General features: G+C 44.1%; 1 protein-coding gene across 2 annotated transcripts in view; it reads left to right on the forward strand.

Annotated features, from left to right (window-relative positions):
• The first annotated feature begins 1058 nt into the window (after positions 1 to 1058).
• Positions 1059 to 19440, forward strand: part of LOC125452713 (collagen alpha-1(IX) chain-like) — a 142870-nt gene continuing 124488 nt past the window's right edge. The window contains exons 1-5 of one of the 2 annotated variants that reach the window (XM_059645501.1): positions 1059 to 1294; positions 2272 to 2334; positions 2759 to 2794; positions 2904 to 2966; positions 11893 to 11946. In XM_059645501.1, the coding sequence (XP_059501484.1) occupies positions 1217 to 1294; positions 2272 to 2334; positions 2759 to 2794; positions 2904 to 2966; positions 11893 to 11946 (294 nt within the window). In that variant the 5' untranslated portion in view covers positions 1059 to 1216. The remainder of the gene's footprint in view (positions 1295 to 2271; positions 2335 to 2758; positions 2795 to 2903; positions 2967 to 11892; positions 11947 to 19440) is intronic. The other variant, XM_059645500.1, reaches the window with a different exon arrangement.

Consider the following 19440-nt stretch of genomic DNA (forward strand, 5'->3'; position numbering starts at 1 on the left):
TTCACTTGTGTTCATTGTTCAGAACACAGTCATTAGATGTAAATGTAATGACATGTAATGGTCTATGTTGTAAATGCCCTTGTGAATGCAGTCAGAAACATTAGACTAGAAGCTCGCAGTTTAAATCATTTTCCTTCAGGATGGTGTGAAATATCTCATAGATATGAAAGGGTCCTATCAGAGGCATCTAGTGTCTACATGACCCATAGCACTGACATTCCAATTGTGTCAAAGAGACATTTCATTGATAACATCAAATTAGTGTTCATATTATTTAAGTGCAACCTATACTTTTGAAATGTATTATTGAACGTATGTTTAAGCACATCTTCAGTAAAGGGGGGGACTTGAACCTTGAATTTTGACCCAGAGAGCCACAACGCCTTTTCTCTACTTGTAATGAATAAAGCTTTGGACATATCTATGAGGGGTGAAATTGCCTTTGGCTTCGGAGCGAAGCATTTGGGCCAGTTTGACATGGATACAAGAAGCCGCGCGGTCTCAGCAGAGTGAATGTAGGATTGTACTAATTTTGCCATATCGTACACAAGTATCTTAATTGTACCGTGGAAAGATACTGGAGAAATTCAAGGAGGTAGCCTTGTAGTGAATGCCCTTTACAACGTTCCTTTTCCTCGGCAAAAGTGATGCCCTTATTTCGTCTGTAATTATTTTCATTTTCAACCGAGGCGTACAACGAGTATTGGCAATGAAAGTGAAACATTGCACAGTGCAGGAATCAGTTGCTGTCTAGAGTTAGGGAGCTGGGGGTAGAGCGTGCCTGACCATCGTTATGGTGCTCGGTCGGCTGCAGTTCGAGTTTCAGCGGCTGGTGATTCACCACGACCCTCAGCGGGAACGACGCGAAACTTCCAATGCACGAGGGAACTGAATCGGCAGCACTCGAGCACTCCCCAGATTCGCTCAAGCTGCTAAACTGTTTTAATTGCGACATTGCTAAGGGGGTTGGGAAATGTGACAGTTGAAGGCGGTTTGTCAAACATGACCCCGCCCCTCCCGCGACCCCTCCCAGTGTTTGCCAAAATTTCCAATCAAAATTCGAAAGCGGGATCTGAATAAACATAAAATCTAATTGCTACGCGATATCTAAACGGGAGGGGGCTAGCGAAGGGGGAATTTGCTTGGAGAGGGTGGTCAGTTTGCTCATTTAGAAGAGAAGGATCAAGACAGCATTTACCTGAGCCATTGGGTAGCCATGGAGAGCTCGGACAACAACAGGGGGCTCTTATATCTATTGTTTTTTCTACAGTTATTGCGGCTCAGTTTCACTCAGGTAAGTGATCCTTTTTTACATTTGACAAATAAACTACTGTAAAGACTTGGGCACATCTTGCAGGGGTGTGGGGGCATTCTTTATGGAAGTTTCTGCCCCCTCCCCATCCATTGCAGACCCCGTGATTCAGAAAGCATTTAGCTGTCCATTTAAGTTTTCTCAGTGAAATTGTTCAAGAAGTCCAAGCAGTGGAAGAAGTTTCATCAATGTGCTACTGTTCAGTTTACAGTGTGCATTATGATAGAAACTCGGTGATAATGAAAACGGGGACAGACACAGCTTATTTCCCGGATGCTTATTTCCATGTTTGGCACTTTGAATAGGCTGAATGCCTTCAAAGGACAGTGGTGGGCATCCAGCTTTATTTCGATTGCAACGATGGTTATACAAATTGGGTAGTTTCTAGATATTTTTCTCATCAACCCGTTGGGAATGTTATCACACATTCTGGAGTAGGTGGGGCTGGAACGCAGCTCTTTTCGCTCGGAATATCGGCACTACCAATGCACTTCATGAGCCCTCCAACATGCACCTGTCTGGTCACCCAGCTTAGGGACTTGGTAGACGGGCAGGCAGAGGGGGGGAAAGGCCTAACAGGATGCTCCTCCGGTTTGCCTTTAGGTTTATAGCTCTGATCCATTCCACAGCTTCAGTTTATAACATGGCATGTTCCTATAACACTCAGGGGAATCGCCCCTTCTCTCCGCTTGCCAAGGCTGTGGGAAGGGTGAAGAGCTGGACAAAGACTGAGACAGTTTAGATTTCTGAGTATGTGGGAATGTGTTAATAGGGAAGATTTATTGAGGCAGCAGCAGGAATATTGAGGATTAATTCCCCAGCAGAAATGTCAATTCATATGTTATACTTCATACACGACTATTCCGTACACTGTCATTAAATACCTCTGGATCAGCGCTGTTCGCACATTGTTCTTTAAACTAATGTCCTGTTTCTTTGAAAATTGTTTGGAAACGGAGGTTCCGCCAGGCGATGCAATTCTTCCAGGTCCGGCCGGAGTCCCGGGAGTGGATGGCATTGATGTAAGTCGTTAGACAGAGCAGTCAGTCGCGGCTCTTCCCCACTCCCCAACCCTCATCGCCTTTCCCTCATTCTTCCCCTCCTCCCCACTCTCCTCATTCTCTTCCCGCCGCCCCCCAATATCCTCATTCTCTTCCCCCCTCTCCTCTCCCGCTCATTCTCTTCCCCCCTCTTCATTTTCCACCCACAACTTTCTTCCCATCCTCCCAACGATTCGTCTCTCACGTCCCCACAGCCGCCTTTCCATTGCTCCTCTCTTTGCTTTCCCTTCCTCGTAATTCTCTTTCCCCTCTGTCTCTTCCCCACCATATCCCTCTGTCATCCTCTCCAATCCTGTCTTGCCCTCCCCAGGCCAGCCTGTATTTTCCCTGTCTAGGGAATAAGTGTTGCTCCCAGTACTTCAATTTGTCCTGTGCTTTTCCTTAGGGTGACCGAGGTCCAGATGGAGTCCCGGGTCCACCTGTAAGTTCGTTCTCCGTTTCTCAGCCGCGTACGGGGTTTGGGGAGCGGTTAAAGACCATTATTTGCATATTATTCTCTCATTCATGCATTCTCTCTGGAATTCACTTAGGGTCCCAAAGGTGACGCCGGTTCCAGAGGCTCGGCCGGATTGGGGGGCCCCCCGGGAAAAGATGTAAGTATCAGTTTGGTTTGGAGGGACCCTGGTACAGGGGGTGTGGCGATTGTAAGGGGCCTGGCTTGTTGCTGATCTCACACTGGGCACACTGTCTGGGAGCGGACAGTTCCAGCTTCTTCCACGCCCCTCACGTCAAACAGGAGCTTCATTGTCCCAATGGTTTGTTTTAAAAATGAGGTGACTCTCAGTCTCTCACAGTCCAAAAGAGTGTCCTCGGAAAATGGCAGCAGTACCACTGGAGCTAGCCTCGCTCTTCATAACCGTGATTCTGGCCCTCCATAGGGATTAGGATGTTTCCTGGTTGGCAGAGTTAACGGGGTTGTTTCTCTGGTCCCCCAGGAGAGGGGAACGCTCTGTGGCCCTCAGACGAGTGGGGTGTTTCCCTTCGGCACTTATATGGTAAAGGGATATTTCCCGCCCGCAGGAGAGGGGGGTGCTCTCCCTGACCCCAGATTAGGAGGGCTTCTATGGCCCTCAGAGTGAGGTTGTTCCCTTATGCTCAGCGCAGCGGCAGGGACCTCCATGCTCCACTAAGCAGGAGGGTAATTTTCCTGGTCTTTTAGTGGGGTTATTAATAGTATCATAAGAAATACCAAATAATAAAAAGCACCAAGGCTTGTGTGGGAGGGGGTTTTCTGGAGTGGGTGGGGAGTGAGGAAAAAGATAATAAACACATGAGAGAAATTTTGGGATTCTAATGGTTGTAAGGACTGATAACACTTTGCATTTTCAAAGAAGTAGCAACTGAGACCCTGGATCCATTGGCAATCTTCCAGGAATCCTTTGATTTTGGAAAAGTCCCAGGAGTCATAAGGAAAGCAGCATTAGAGTGACAAAGCTTTCCAAAGGGGAAATCATGCCTGAGAAATTTCTTCCAGTTCCTTTGAGAAGATAATGAACTGTTAAATAAGGGAAGCAGTGGATATAATGTATTTAGGTTGCCAAAAGACATTCAGTTTAGATACTTTAGGAAGGCTATGTGCAGTAAGAGCCCACAGGGTTGGAAGTAGTACGTTAACATGAATAGAGGATTGGCTGCTGATGGAAACCTGTAACTAATGGTGTGCTATTATGATCAATTCTGGGTTCACAGTAATTTACAATATATGTTAATGGTTTGGATGAGGAGAGTGAATGGCTAAGTTTGCAAATGATACACAAGTAGGTGGGAAGGCAAGTGGTAAGGAATGCACAAAGTTTGCAGAGGGATATAGAGAGATTGTTCAAGTATAGTGGAGGATGGTGAATTGTTAGACCAGCTAAGATCTGATTGAAGAGTGGAACAGACTTAATTTGCTGAACTGCCTATTTCTACTTCTCCCCTTGTGTTTGCCTGTTTCATATTGTTATAATGTCTCCTGGTATTGACCTTCTGACATTGTTACACTGTCCCCTGGTGTTGATCTGTCTCTCATTGTTTCACTGACCCCAATGAATGCCTGTCTGACATTGCTAGAGTGTCTCCAGGTGATGGCCTGCCTGCTGTTATAATGATGCCTGGTGTTGTTAGGTTTTTATAGTTTTCCTGTTTCACAATGTCACCGCTTAGGCAGACATTTAAGAATCCTGGAGTCATACCAAAAGTTAGATTTTTTTTTAAGGCATGGACAGAACCCTAATTTAGCTGACTTTCAGCACAAGATTGTAGAAAGCACAGACCAGGTTTCTGCATTAAGCAAGAATTATTATTTATTGCAAGTGATTAGATTATGTTTGCAGATAAGCAATTATAACATAAATATGTAACAACACTACCAACTAAAACTCCCTAAAAACAAAAATATCCCCTACATACAAGTGCATGTGCACACAGACGCACACAAACAAATAGGGAAAACCGATTATTAGCGGAGGTAGAAAGCTATAAAGTCAATGCCAAAGTTCAGTGATCTTTGCTTCCCAGTTCTGTTGTTGAGATGATCCTTAAATGGTTGGCCTGACACTTGTTTCTTGGATGTCGTTCTCTTCCATTTCAACTTCTTTGTAAGATGTACAGGTTGGCTGATTCACTTGGAAAATGTCTCTGAATTATTATTCGAAAGTGGCATCCTACCTCATGTTTAAATTGTGTTTTTGACTGCAGAGAACAGACAGATCTGGCTGGGAGAAGATCTGTATACTTATTTTCCACACTGTCATTGTCAGGCCCTGTAACTTGTTTCAAACCCCAAGCTGTTCAGCCACTGAGAACAAATCATGTTGTTATTGACAACCAAAAGGTTTCTCCCATTGGTGACTGTCGCTACGCCACACATTTGTTCAAATAGTTGCTTATGTGCCTGCTGCGGGGCCAGCATATTTGCTTTCAAAATTGCAGCAACATTCTCAAACAATGGTTTTGGAAACTCTTCTTTCTCATTTAAGTTCCCAATGTTCTCAGAGGGAATAGTCCTTGGGAAATTCAGATGTGGGGGAAGGGTTTGGTGGTGGGTGCTGCTGGTGTTATCTGAAATGGTAGAGGATGATCCTTTGAATGTGGAGGCTGGTGAAATGAAAAGTGAGGGCAAGAGGACCTGATCACCCTGTTGAGAGGGAAGGGGCAAGGGCAGAAGAAATGGGTGATAGGTCTGATGTGGTTGAGGGCCCTATCAAACACAATGGGCAGGAAATCATCATTATGGAAGAATGAAGCCATGTCAGCAATGCTGTTTTGGAAGGTACAAAAGCAAATTTGCTGGAAAAGCTCAGCAAGTCTGGCAACATCTGTGAAGGAGAAAACAGTTAATGTTTCGGGCACAGTGACCCTTCCTCAGAAATGTTTTGGAAGGTGGCATCATCCAAACAGATGTAATGTAGGCTAAGAAACTGGGAGAATCAGTTGGAATTTTTTCAGGTTGTGGGGTATGAAGAGCTGTAGTGAAAGTAGCTATGGGAGTCAGTGACTTTGCAGTGGATGGCAATGGACAGTTTATTTCCTGAAATAGAGATGGAGATGTCAGGAAGGGAAGTGTTAGAGATGGACCATGTGAAAGTTATGGTGGGATGGAAATTGGGGGCAAGGGGAACAAATTACTCGAGTTCCACAAGAGCATGAAGTAGCTCTGTTGATGTAACAAAAAAAGACTTGTGGGAGGGGGCCAGTGTTGGACTGGAACAAGGATTGTTCCACCTACGCAGCATGGTTTTGTGCAGGGGAGGTCATGCCTCACTAACTTGATCAAGTTTTGTGACAAGGTGATGGAGATGATTGAGGGAAAAGGGGCTGATGTTGACTATGTCGACTTCTGTAAAGCCTTTGGCAAGATCCCTCTGGGAAGACTGGTACAAAAGGTGAAGTCACATGGTTTCTGGTGAGCTGGCCAGATGGGTACAGAACTGTCTTAGCCATAGGAGGCAGAGGATAGACAAATGTGAGGTGATGCATTTTGGAAGGTCAGGTACAGGTGGAAGTTAGACAGTGAAGGGTGGAACCTACAGGAGTGTTGATGTGCAGAGGGATTTGTGTGCAGGTCCATAGATCACTGAAGATGTCAGCGCAGGTAGATAAGGCAACAAAAAAGACCATATGGCATGCTTGCCTTCATTAGAAGGGCATTAAGGACAGGCAAGTTATGCCACAGCTTTATACAACCTTAGTTAGACCACACTTGGAATATTGCCTACTGTCCTAGTCATCACAGTACTAGAAGGATGTGAATGCTTTGGAGAGGGAACAGAAAAGGTTTACCAGGATGTTGCCTGGTATGGGGGATTTTAGCCATGAAGAATGATTTGGATAGACTGGGTTTGTTTTCACTGGAACACAGGAGGTTGGGGGGCAGGTGCAGCCTGAGAGGTTTATAAGATTGTGAATGGCATGGATAGAGTGGAAAGTATGAGACTTTTCCCATGGTGGAGGGGTCAATTACAAGGTGACACGGGTTGAACATGTGGGGGGCAGTGGAAAGAAATTTGAGATGAGACAAGTTTTTTACACACAGGGTGGTGAGTGCCTAGAATGTGCTGCCAGAGAAGGCGGCAGAAGCAGACACAATTAGCAGCATTCAAGAAGTACCTGGACGATTGCAGGTCGTCCTGCAGAGAAAAAAGGGAATAGAAGGATACAGATCCTGTAAGTGAAGACATTTTAGTATGGAAGGGCAAATGTGTTGGCATGGAAGGTTGAAATAACTTTGCCTGCACTCAATTGTTCCTTATAAACATTGAAACATAAAAGATAGGAGCAGGAGGAGTCTGTTTGGCCCTTTGAGCCTGTTCTGCCATTTTTCACAATTTATGGCTGATTGTCCAACTCAGTAGCCTAATCCTGCTCCTCCACATAATTTTTGATCCCATTCACCCCAAGTGCTATATCTAGTCACCTCTACGAAACATTGAATGATTTGGCATCAACCACTTCTTGTGGTACAGAGATCCCAAGGCTCATCATTCTTTGGTGAAGTGTCTCCTCACCTCTGTCCTAAATCATTTACTCCAAATTATCAGACTGTGACCCCCTGGTTCTGGACACCCACCATTGGAAACTTCTACCCTGCCTAGACCTGTTAGAATTTTATAAGTCTCTGAGATGCCACTCATTCACCTGAACTCCACAAAATCAATTTTAACTTAGTCAATCTGTCCACAAATGTCAGACTTGCTTTCCCTGGTATCAGCATGGTAAACCTTTGCTGTACTCCCTCAAGAGCAAGACCATCCTTCCTCAGAAAATGAGACCAAAATTGCACACAGTATTCCAGGTGTGGCATCACCAAGGCCCTGTATAACTGCAACAACACATCCTTGCTCCAGTGTTCAAAACCTCTTGCAATGAAGATCAACATACCATTGGCCTTCTTTACCACCTCCTGCACCTGCATGCTTACCTGCAGTGACTGGTGCAAAAGGATGCCCAGGTCCCACTGCACACCCTTCTCCCAATTTACAGCCAGAAAGAGGCAAGCATAACTGGAACCCACACGGGTTCCCACAGCCACTCCTTTGACCTGACAGAAGTGAGATGAATTAAGAGAACTTGTTCAGTGAGAGAACAAGTTCAACCAAGCAAAAGACAGTTGGTGGATATGGATTGTTCAGGCCTTTGGTTGAGGAAGAAGCAGAGACCTGTCAGACCATCCTGGTGGGGAATGGAGGTATAGAAGAATTGGACATCCAAGGTGAAGAAGAGACAGTTAGGGCCAGAGAACTGGAAATTATCAACATGGCAGAGGACATCAAAGGAATCTCAGATGTAGATGTCCAGGTTCTGGACAAGTGGAGAGACAGGATGGAGTCAAAGTAGGAGGTAATGAGCTTGGTGGGGCAGGAACAGGCTGATACGATGGGCCTACTGGGACAGCCTGGTTTGTGGATTTTTGGGAAAGAGTTAGAAATGGGCTGACCAGGGTTGGGAGACTATAATGGTGGAGGCAGTGCAGGTAGGATCTCCAGAGGAAATCAGATTGGTGACAGTTCTGGCAACAGTGGCTTGATGTTTGACTCTAGGGCCATGGTTTGGGAGAAGTCAGAAGTGTTTGAAAGTTAGCGTTCAGTGTTTTCAAGGTAAAGATCAGTGTGTCAGACCACTATGGCATCACCTTCATCATTCAGTTTGATGACAAAGTTAGGGTTGGATCTGAGAGAGCAAAGTGTAACAATTTCAGAAGGAGATTTGTTAGTGGGTGAGAGGCTCAGAAATTGAGACAAGTGATGTCACACTCTTCTTAATAAAGAGATTGAGGGCAGGTAAGAGGCCAGGGGAAGAGGTCCAAGTGAAAGGTGAATACTGGAGGCGGATGAAGGGATCATTAGGTTGGGGGTGCGAAATTCCTACCTGAAGAAGCGAGTATGGAGACAGAGGCAGTGGAAAAACAGTTCACCATGGCAAGCTTGAAACCCATTAAGGTGTGGGCGTAAAGGTATGAAGCTGAGTCCTTCGTCAAGGATCTTACATTTTGAGAATAGAAGCTCAGGTGGTATGGTCAAGTAACAGCCAGGGCTGGGATTGGGGTGCTGTGACCTCGGAGCAAAAAGGGACAGCATCTGAGGACTGGGAAGGGGTGGCTGCTAAGAGATAGTAAGGGATTGGTTCGCAGTTGGAGGGGATGGGGATCTGAGAGACAGAAAGAGGAGGATTGCACAGGGCAGGTGTTTGAGTCCATGAGTTGCTGGAGCTCGTGTGCCTTGATGGTGGAAAGCAAGAGTCTTTTTTGAGGCAACAAATGAGATGAAGGATGAAGTGAAATGGGCAATGGCACAACTTTGAGAGATGTTGCTGCAGAGTGTAGTTGTGTGTGCATAATAGCACATGATGCTGATTGTGGATCACAGGATATGGTGGGAGCAGTAGTCTAAGGAGGTTTCTATGTCCTGAAGATATTTATAATCCTGGGTGGAATAGAAACATGAAGAACGAACCACAGCACAGACTGAAAGAATGATGTCCCATCTTCAAACTGGGCACTTTGCAACCTCTGGGCTTAATATTGATTTCAACACCCTCCTATTGTGAACTCACTCCCATTTCTTCCCTCCCTTTTAGCTCTACTTGTTGCATTCTCAGTCAACGTTTCTTTTCTCCCTTCTGGCCATTCCAATGGGACCATCTGTTCTTTTTTCCCAGTTAGACACACCACTGTTATGCCATTCTCACTTTCCGATTACTTAATTTGCACTATTAGCAGTCTTTCTTCCCCAGCAATCCATCCCCCCCACTATAGAACATAGAACATTACAGCACAGTACAGGCCCTTCGGCCCTCCATGTTGTGCCGACCTGTCATACCAATCTCAAGCCCATCTAACCACACTATTCCATGTACGTCATATGCTTGTCCAATGACGACTTAAATGTACCTAAAGTTGGCAAATCTACTACCGTTGCAGGCAAAGCGTTCCATTCCCTTACTACTCTGAGTAAAGAAACTACCTCTGACATCTGTCCTATATCTTTCAGCCCTCAATTTAAAACTCTGTCCCCTTGTGCTCGCCGTCACCATCCTAGGAAAAAGGCTCTCCCCATCCACCCTATCTAACCCTCTGATTGTTTTTATATGTTTCAATTAAGTCACTTCTCAACCTTCTCTTTAATGAAAACAGCTTCAAGCCCCTCAGTCTTTCCTCGTAAGACCTTCCCTCCATACCAGGCAACATCCTAGTAAATCTCCTCTGCACCCTTTCCAAAGCTTCCACATCCTTCTTATAATGCAGTGACCAGAACTGTACACAATACTCCAAGTGCGGCCGCACCAGAGTTTTGTACAGCTTCACCATAACCTCTTGGTTCCGGAACTCGATCCCTCTAGTAATAAAAGCTAAAAAACTGTACGCCTTCTTAACAGCCCTGTCAACCTGGGTGGAAACTTTCAAGGATCTGTGTACATGGACACCGAGATCTCTCTGCTCATCTACACTGCTAAGAATCTTACCATTAGCCCTGTACTTTGCCTTCCGGTTACTCCTACCAAAGTGCATTACCTCACACGTCTGCATAAAACTCCATTTGCCACCTCTCAGCCCAGTTCTGCAGCTTATCTATGTCTCTCTGCAACCTACAGCATCCTTCGTCACTGACGACAACTCCACCGACCTTAGCGTCGTGTGAAAATTTACTAACCCATCCTTCTACGCCCTCATCCATAAACATTGTTCCCTTCACACTTTGCATCAGTCTAATGAAGAGTCATCTAGACTTAACGTTAAATTGCTCTCTCTCTCTCTCCATGAATGCTACCTGACCCACTGTGATTTCCAGCATTTCTTGTTTTAGTACAGATTTCAGCATGTGCAGTGATTTGCTCTATAATGCAAATAAAGGGAAGGTAGAGAGACAAGGGAGGGAACTAATCAAAATAGAATTAGAGGCTGAGAGGCTGTTTTCCCGGCAGGAGATTGTAGAATAAAACTTGGTGAGCACCTAAAATACAACATTTAGGCATCACTCCATGTTAAGCTGTGCCTTTGACAGTGTCATTTCCTGACCAGTTGATATTTTACTTGCAAACTTAACGCTTGTATCTACTGATGTCTCTGCTGTGCCAATCTACCAAAAAAATTAGTACATTTCAAGCAAAACTTGAGATTAGAAGGAACTTTCTTCAGTGGAACTGTGAATATATGGGATAGAATCCCAGGGATTCTCTGTTCAAAGACTACTCTTAAAAATCAGATGACAGTATGTAGACCCATGCTCCCTGAAAAACGTGAAAAAAGCCTCAAAGTTTAAACATTCACCGAGTTTAGTACTGTTTTTGGCTGAATGCTAATATCACATCATGGCATACAGAAAGAAAAATCTAAAGAAATTTATAAGTTCTGTGGAGAGAGAAACAGTTAACATTCCAGTTCCTAGAACTAAAGGAACAAAGAACCATGGAGGGTCATATGGCCAGAGGAGATCAGAAATAGGGAGGCCTGAGCTCATGGAGGAGTTTGAAACGAGAATTTAAACATGTACGGGTGGATTGGGGGTTGGTGTGGGAGGTTGACAATTGGTGCATGATATTTAATGCATATTGGCAACAAGGTGACACTTATTGCAAGAGAAAGTCGAACTGTCATGCTTTCTCCAGAAAAGTTAATAACTGTCTGCTACTTTGGGGGAAAAATGACTGCTGGTGTAAGCTAATATTTAAATATCAATAATCATGGTAAGCACTGTTGTTTCACAGGATCAAGGACGTAGGTTCACTTCCAGCTTTGGGTGGCTGTATATTTGGAGTTTGTATGTTCTCCCTGTGTCTGTGTGAATTTCATCTGGGGGCTCTGATTTCCTCCCACAGTACACAGATGTGCAGGCTAGATGAGTTAGCCATGGTAAGTGGCAGGTTACAGAGATTGGGTGGGTTGTCAGGGTCTAGGTGGGATGTTCTTCAGAAGGTTGATGCAGACCCAATGGGCTTTATGGCCTCTTACCACACTGTAGGGATTCTGTGATTAATTTAAGAGTGAATATTGGTGAAAGATGTTTAATCTACTTGTCCCTTTGGAACTTCTACATTGTACAGGGATTACCAGGACAACAGGGATCACCAGGAACCCCAGGACAGCCTGGGCCAAAGGTAAGTCCAGAATGGTGGACCAGTGAGAGGATTTTTCCATAATTTTCTTTCATGTTAAGGGCGTATCACTAAATTACAGGAAAACATTTTTTCTGTTCAACTGAACATTTTTACTGATTCAACAGTATGACACAGATGTGAGTGATTTAATCGGATTTATTTAATAAGTTACTGCCTAAGTGTGGAAAAGTGTGTTACACAAAGCATGTGGACAAATATACAAACTATACAGTCTATGCCTATTTTCATCCTACCAAAGTGCATATCCTCACACTTCCCCACAATGATATCCCATAAGAAGGATCTGCCACTTCTTTGCCTACACACTTAATCTGCCCAAGTCCATCTGCAGCTTCCCTGCTTTCTCAACATGACCATTGCTTCCAGCTATCTTTGTCATTTTTAAACTTAGCAACAATGATTCTAAAGCTCCTTTGCACAGTTTGTTAATGTACTTGAATAGCTGCCCCTACAGAAGTTTACTAATCACCAGTTGCTATCCTGAAAAAATCCTTTATTTCCTTATGCTAGTCATTCAATGCTCAATCCATGCCAGTATCTTGCCCTTAACACCTGAGCTCTTATTTAGCAGCCTTCTGTGTGGCACTTTGTCAAAGGCCTTCTGAAAATCCAAATAGATCACAGCTACTAGCTCTCCATTGTCTAACTATCTTTGTCTCCTTTGAGTTCAAACAATTTGCAAGCATAACCTCTGCTTGAGGCTCAGCCCGATTTTACCATTTATTTCCAAGTATTCTACAAACTCATGCTTAATAATGAACTCCAAAATCTTACCAACAACTGAGATCAGGCTAATTGGGCTGAAGTTTCCTGTCTTTTGCCTTTCTGCCTCCTTAAGGGTGTTCCATGAACCATTTTCCTGGCCTTTGGGACCTCCCTGATTTGACTGATTTTGGAAAGAACACTGCCAATTCCTCCACAATCCCCTGAGCTATGCCCTTCAGAACTTTGGGGTACAGTCCAACTCATCTGGGTAATTTATCCACCTTTAGACCCTTCAGCTCCACTAGCACCTTCTCCTTAGTGATGGCCAGTACATTCATTTCTGTCGGTGACGGTTGTAAAGCTCTACTGTCTGTGAAGACTGATGCAAAGTACTTAAATTCCTCAGCCATATCTTTACCTCTGTTTTTGCTTTTGTGCTGACCCTGACTTCTCTTGTCAACAAAGGTTGACTGGACCTTATTTAAACAGATGAAGGTAAGTTTGGAGGTCCGAAGACACTTGGCAGTCCAAGTACACAGTTTACATAGAACATAGAACATTACAGCACAGTACAGGCTCTTCGGCCCTCGATGTTGTGATGACCTGTCATACCGATCTGAAGCCCATCTAACCTACACTATTCCATGTACGTCCATATGCTTGTCCAGTGATGACTTACACGTACTTAAAGTTGGTGAATTTACTACCATTGCAGGCAAAGCGTTCCATTCCCTTACTACTCTGAGTAAAGAAACTACCTCTGACATCTGTCCTATATCTTTCGCCCCTCAATTTAAAGCTAAGGCCCCTTGTGCTCGCTGTCACCATCCTAGGAAAAAGGCTCTCCCTATCCACCCTATCTAACCTGCTGATGATTTTATCTGTTTCAATTAAGTCACCTCTCAACCTTCTTCTTTCTAACGAAAACAGCCTCAAGTCCCTCAGTCTTTCCTCGTAAGACCTTCCCTCCATACCAGGCAACATCCTAGTAAATCTCCTCTGCACCCTTTCCAAAGCTTCCACATCCTCCTTATAATGCGGCGACCAGAACTGTACACAATACTCCAAGTGCGGCCGCACCAGAGTTTTGTACAGCTTCACCATAACCTCTTAGTTCTGGAACTCGATCCCTCTATTAATAAAAGCTAAAACACTGTACGCCTTCTTAACAGCTCTGTCAACTTGGATGGAAACTTTCAAGGATCTGTGTACATGGACACTGAGATTTCTCTGCTCATCTACACTGCTAAGAATCTTACCATTAGCCATGTACTTTGCCTTCTGGTTACTCCTACCAAAATGCATTACCTCACACTTGTCTGCATAAAACTCCATTTGCCACCTCTCAGCCCAGCTCTGCAGCTTATCTATGTCTCTCTGTAACCTACAGCATCCTTCGTCACTATCCACAACTCCACCGACCTTAGTGTCCTCTGCAAATTTACTAACCCATCCTTCTACGCCCTCATCCAGGTCATTTATAAAAATGACAAACAGCAGTGGACCCAACACCGACCCTTGCCACTAGTACGCCACTAGTAACTGGTCTCCAGGATGAACATTTCCTATCAACTACCACCCTCTGTCTTCTTTCAGCAAGCCAATTTCCGATCCAAACTGCTATATCTCCCACAATTCCATTCCTCCGCATTTTGTACAATAGCCTATTGTGGGGAACCTTATCGAGCGCCTTGCTGAAATCCATATACACCACATCAACCAGTTTACTCTCATCTACCTGTTTGGTCACCTTCTCAAAGAACTCAATAAGGTTTGTGAGGCACGACCTTCCCTTCACAAAACAGTGCTGACTATCCCTAATCAATTTATTCTTTTCTAGATGATTATAAATCCTATCCCTTATAACCTTTTCCAACACTTTACCAACAACTGAGGTAAGGCTTACTGGTCTATAATTACCAGGGTTGTCTCTACTCCCTTCTTGAACAGGGGAACCACATTTGATATCCTCCAGTCATCTGGCACTATTGCTGTAGACAATGACAAGTTAAAGATCAATGCCAAAGGCTGGGCAATCTCCTCCCTGGCTTCCCAGAGGATCCAAGGATAAATCCCATCCGGCCCAGGGGACTTATCTATCTTCACCCTCTGAAGGATTTCTAATACCTCTTCCTTGTGAACCTCAATCCCACCTAGTTGAGTAGCCTGTATCTCAGTATTCTCCTCGACAACATTGTCGTTTTCTAGAATGAATACTGTTGGAAAAATATTCATTTAGTGCTTCCATTATCTCATCTGACTCCACACACAACTTCCCACTACTATCCTTGATTGGCCCTAATCTTACTTTCGTCATTCTTTTAATTCTTAAATACCTATAGAAAGCCTTAGGGTTTACCCTGATCCTATCCGCCAACAACTTCTCATGTCTCCTCCTGGCTCTTCTGAGCTCTCTCTTTAGGTCTTTCCTGGCTACCTCATAGCCCTCAAGTATCCGAACTGAGCCTTCACATCTCATCCTAACATAAAACCTTCTTCTTCCTCTTAACCAGAGATTCTACTTCCTTCGTAAACTATGGCTCCCGAGCTCTACAGCTTCCTCCCTGCCTGACAGGTAAATACTTATCTCAGACACACAGGAGCTTTTCCTTGAATAAGCTTCACATTTCTAATGTGCCCATCCTCTGCAGCTTCCTTCCCCATCCTATGCTCCCTAAATCTTGCCTAATCTCATTGTAATTGCCTTTCCCCCAGCTGTAACTCTTGCCCAGTGGTATACACATATCCCTTTCCATCACTGAAGTAAACATAACAGAATTGTGATTGCTATCACCAAAGTGCTCACCTACTTCCAAATCTCTCACCTGGCCGGGCTCATTACCCAGTACCAAATCTAATGTGGCTTCGCCCCTTGTTGGCCTATCTACATACTGTGTCAGGAAGCCCTCCTGCACACACTGGACAAAAACTGACCCATCTATAGTACTCAAACTATAGTGTTCCCAGTCAATATTTGGAAAGTTGAAGTCCCCCATGACAACTACCCTGCGTCTCTCACTCCTATCAAGAATCATCTTTGCTATCCTTTCCTCTACATATCAGGAACTATTCGGAGGCCTTTAGAAACTCCCAACAGGGTGAGCTCTCCTTTCCTGTTTCTAACCTCAGCCCATACTACCTCAGTTGACGAGTTCCCAAACATCCTTTCTGCAACTGTAATACTGCCCTCGACCAACAATGCCACACCTCCACCCCTTTTACCACCTTCTCTGTTCTTACTGAAACATCTAAATCCCAGAACCTGCAACAACCATTCCTGTCCCTGCTCTAGCCATGTCTCCGAAATGGCCACAACATCGAAGTCCCAGGTACTAACCCATGCTGCAAGTTCACCCACCTTATTCCGGACGCTCCTGGCATTGAAGTGGACACACTTCAAACCAATTTCTTGCTTGCCGGTGCCATCTTGCGTCCCTGAAACTTTATTTCGGACCTCCCTACTCTCAACCTCTTCTGTACTCAAACTACAATTTTGGTTCCCATCCCCCTGCTGAATTAGTTTAAATCCACCCGAATAGCCTTAGCAAATTTCCCCCCCAGGATATCGGTACCCCTCTGGTTCAGGTGAAGACCATCCTGCTTGTAGAGGTCCCACCTACCCCAGAAAGAGCCCCAATTATCCAAGAATCCAAAACCCACCCTCCTGCACCATCCCTGTAGCCACGTATTCAACTACCCTTTCTCCTATTCCTTGCCTCACTAGCACGTGGCACGGGCAACAAACCAGAGACAACAAATCTGTTCGTCCTAGCTCTAAGCTTTCATCCTAGCTCCCTGAATTTCTGCCTTAAATCCCCATCTTTCTTCCTACCTATGTCATTGGTGCCAATGTGGACCATGACTTGGGGCTGCTCCCCCTCCCCCTTAAGGATTTCAAAAACATGATCAGAAACATCACGCACGCTGGCACCTGGGAGGCAACACACCAACTGTGAGTCTCTCTCATTGCCATAGAACCTCCTATTAAAATATTGTGAGAATAGGTACAAAAACAATTCAAATGTCTGGTGGAACATTTGGTCCTCATATCCAGAGGACTAGAGTATGAGGGGCTGGAAACCAGGCTTTAGTAATACGAAGCCCTGGTTTGACCACACCTGGAGTTGCTGGAAGCACCTTTAAAAGATGTATGACTTTGGATCAAGTTTTAGTAGAAAGATACCTGAACTTCAAAATGGGCAACTTCTTCACAGAGTGGTTTGTATATGGATTCAACTGTCAGAGTAAGTGGTAGATACAGATCGACATTTGGACAAGTACATGAATAGGAAAGGTTTAGAAGGATATGGGCCAAATTCAGGCAAATGAGGCTAGTTTTGTTTGGGAATCTGGGTCAGCATGGATGAATTTGGCTGAAGAGTCTGTTTCTTTGCTGTATGACTATGAACTCTATGAATTACGTTACCACCAGACATTACATGAGTTAGGTTAGTGTTCCCTGGAATTTAGATGATTAACAGGTAATTTGACTAAAATTTTTTAGAGATATTAATGGAATAAATTGGGTTGCTACAGACAAAAGTATTTCTGCTGTTTAGGGAGTCAATAGACAATTAGGTGCTGGAGTAGGCCATTCGGCCCTTCGAGCCAGCACCACCATTCATTATGATCATGGTTGATCATCCACAATCAGTATCCTGTTCCTGCCTTATCCCCATAACCCTTGATTCCACTATCTTCAAGGGCTCTATCCATTTCTTTCTTGAAAGTATCCAGATAGTTGGCCTCCACTGCCTCTGGGGCAGAGCGTTCCATATATCCACCACTCTCTGGGGTGAAGAAGTTTTTCCTCAACTCTGTTCTAAATGGCCTACCCCTTATTTTTAAACTGTGTCCTCTGGTTCTGGACTCACCCATCAGCGGAAACATGCTTCCTGCCTCCAGAGTGTCCAATCCCTTAATAATCTTATACGTCTCAATCAGATCCCCTCTCATCCTTCTAAACTCAAGTGTATACAAGCCCAGTCGCTCCAATCTTTTAACATATAGTAGTCCCGCCATTCTGGGAATTGACCTCATGAACCTACGTTGCACTCCCTCAATAGCAAGAATGTCCTTCCTCAAATTTGGAGACCAAAACTGCACACAGTACTCTAGGTGCGGTCTCACCAGGGCCCTGTACAGCTGTAGAAGGACCTCTTTGCTCCTGTACTCAATTCCTCTTGTAATGAAGGCCAGCATGCTATTAGCTTTCTTCACTGCCTGCTGTACCTGCATGCTTGCTTTCATTGACTGATGTACAAGAACACCTAGATCTCGTTGTACTTCCCCTTTACCTAACTTGACTCCATTTAGATAGTAATCTGTCAAGCTGTTCTTGCCACCAAAGTGGATAACCGAACATTTATCCACATTAAACTGTACCTGCCATGCATCCGTACACTCACCTAGCCTGTCCAAGTCACCCTGTATTCATAACATCCTCCTCACATTTCACACTGCCACCCAGCTTTGTGTCATCAGCAAATTGCTAATATTACTTTTAATGCCTTCGTCTATATCATTAATGTATGTTGTAAACAGCTGTGATCCCAGCACCGAACCTTGCGGTACCCCACTGGTCACCGCCTGCCATTCTGAAAGGGACCCGTTTATCGCTACTCTTTGCTTCCTGTCAGCCAGCCACTTTCAATCCAAGTCAGTAGTTTGCCCCCAATACCATGTGCCCTAATTTTGTTCACCAACCTCCTATGCGGGACTTTATCAAAGGCTTTCTGAAAGTCCAAGTCCAGGAGTCTTAGTGTTAATTTAAAAATTAGAGGGACACCTTTCAGGATTAAAATGAAGAATTATTTTGAAATGAGAAAACAGTGGAAATCTGAAATTACTTTCTGTGATTGGCAGATAAGATAAGATCAGTTGTGTAATTTAAATCTTATATTATTAGCATTTTTCAAGCTAAGATATTAAGGATTGTGGGGAAAGGTGTGCATTTGAGGTGAGATGACAGATCAGCTGTGATCCCACTGAATTGTGGAACAGGCCTGAAGCTGCATGGTTCATTCTCGTTACTGTCTCCTGCAGTACTCTAAAAGTGCCATCATCATGCACTGTATATACTGACTTTGAGTGACAACAATTCGCTAGGACCAGAAGATTTCCTCTCTTAGTTGAACATTAAGTACTAAGAATGAGAGGGGTAGGATTAAGATGTACCCCATTTGAAGAGTAGAGTGAGTGTTTGTCACTGAATCTAAATTTTCTTTGTTACAGAATTGGAAAGTGGCTGCTTTTGTTGGGGTATCTTGTTATCTCACTTTTGTCTCACATCTACTATTGCTTGCTCACAACTGCGACAGCCACATTCATCTCAGGCAACCTCTCTCTCTGTTGCCCTCCACTTTGCTTCTTATAGAAATTTCTAACTTCTTAGCTCTAATCAAATAGCTGAAATAATCATCTTTCTGGATGTTACTTTATACAGTTGATCTTGTTCTTGTGATTTCAAGCACCTCTTCTGATGATCTAATGTTCTATATTCGGAATTTTAAGCATATACTTAACATGCATAGTTCCAAGGCCGCTACTTTATTCCACAGATCTCTACTTAGTATCTCAGTTTCGGAGGTGGTCAGGAAACTGGATATAAACGTGGCATCTTAGGAGTATTTTTCTTGTTGCAAACTTGACTTTTCTTGTCATCATCACATCATTCATGTTCACATTATTTCTGACAGTTGAGACAGTGTGACACTTTTAACCTCTAAACAAAAAGAATTTTGTTCAATTTTTCCCCAATACGTGGTT

The sequence above is a fragment of the Stegostoma tigrinum genome, chromosome 4 (genome assembly GCF_030684315.1).
Source record: "Stegostoma tigrinum isolate sSteTig4 chromosome 4, sSteTig4.hap1, whole genome shotgun sequence".
Lineage (NCBI taxonomy): Eukaryota > Metazoa > Chordata > Chondrichthyes > Orectolobiformes > Stegostomatidae > Stegostoma > Stegostoma tigrinum.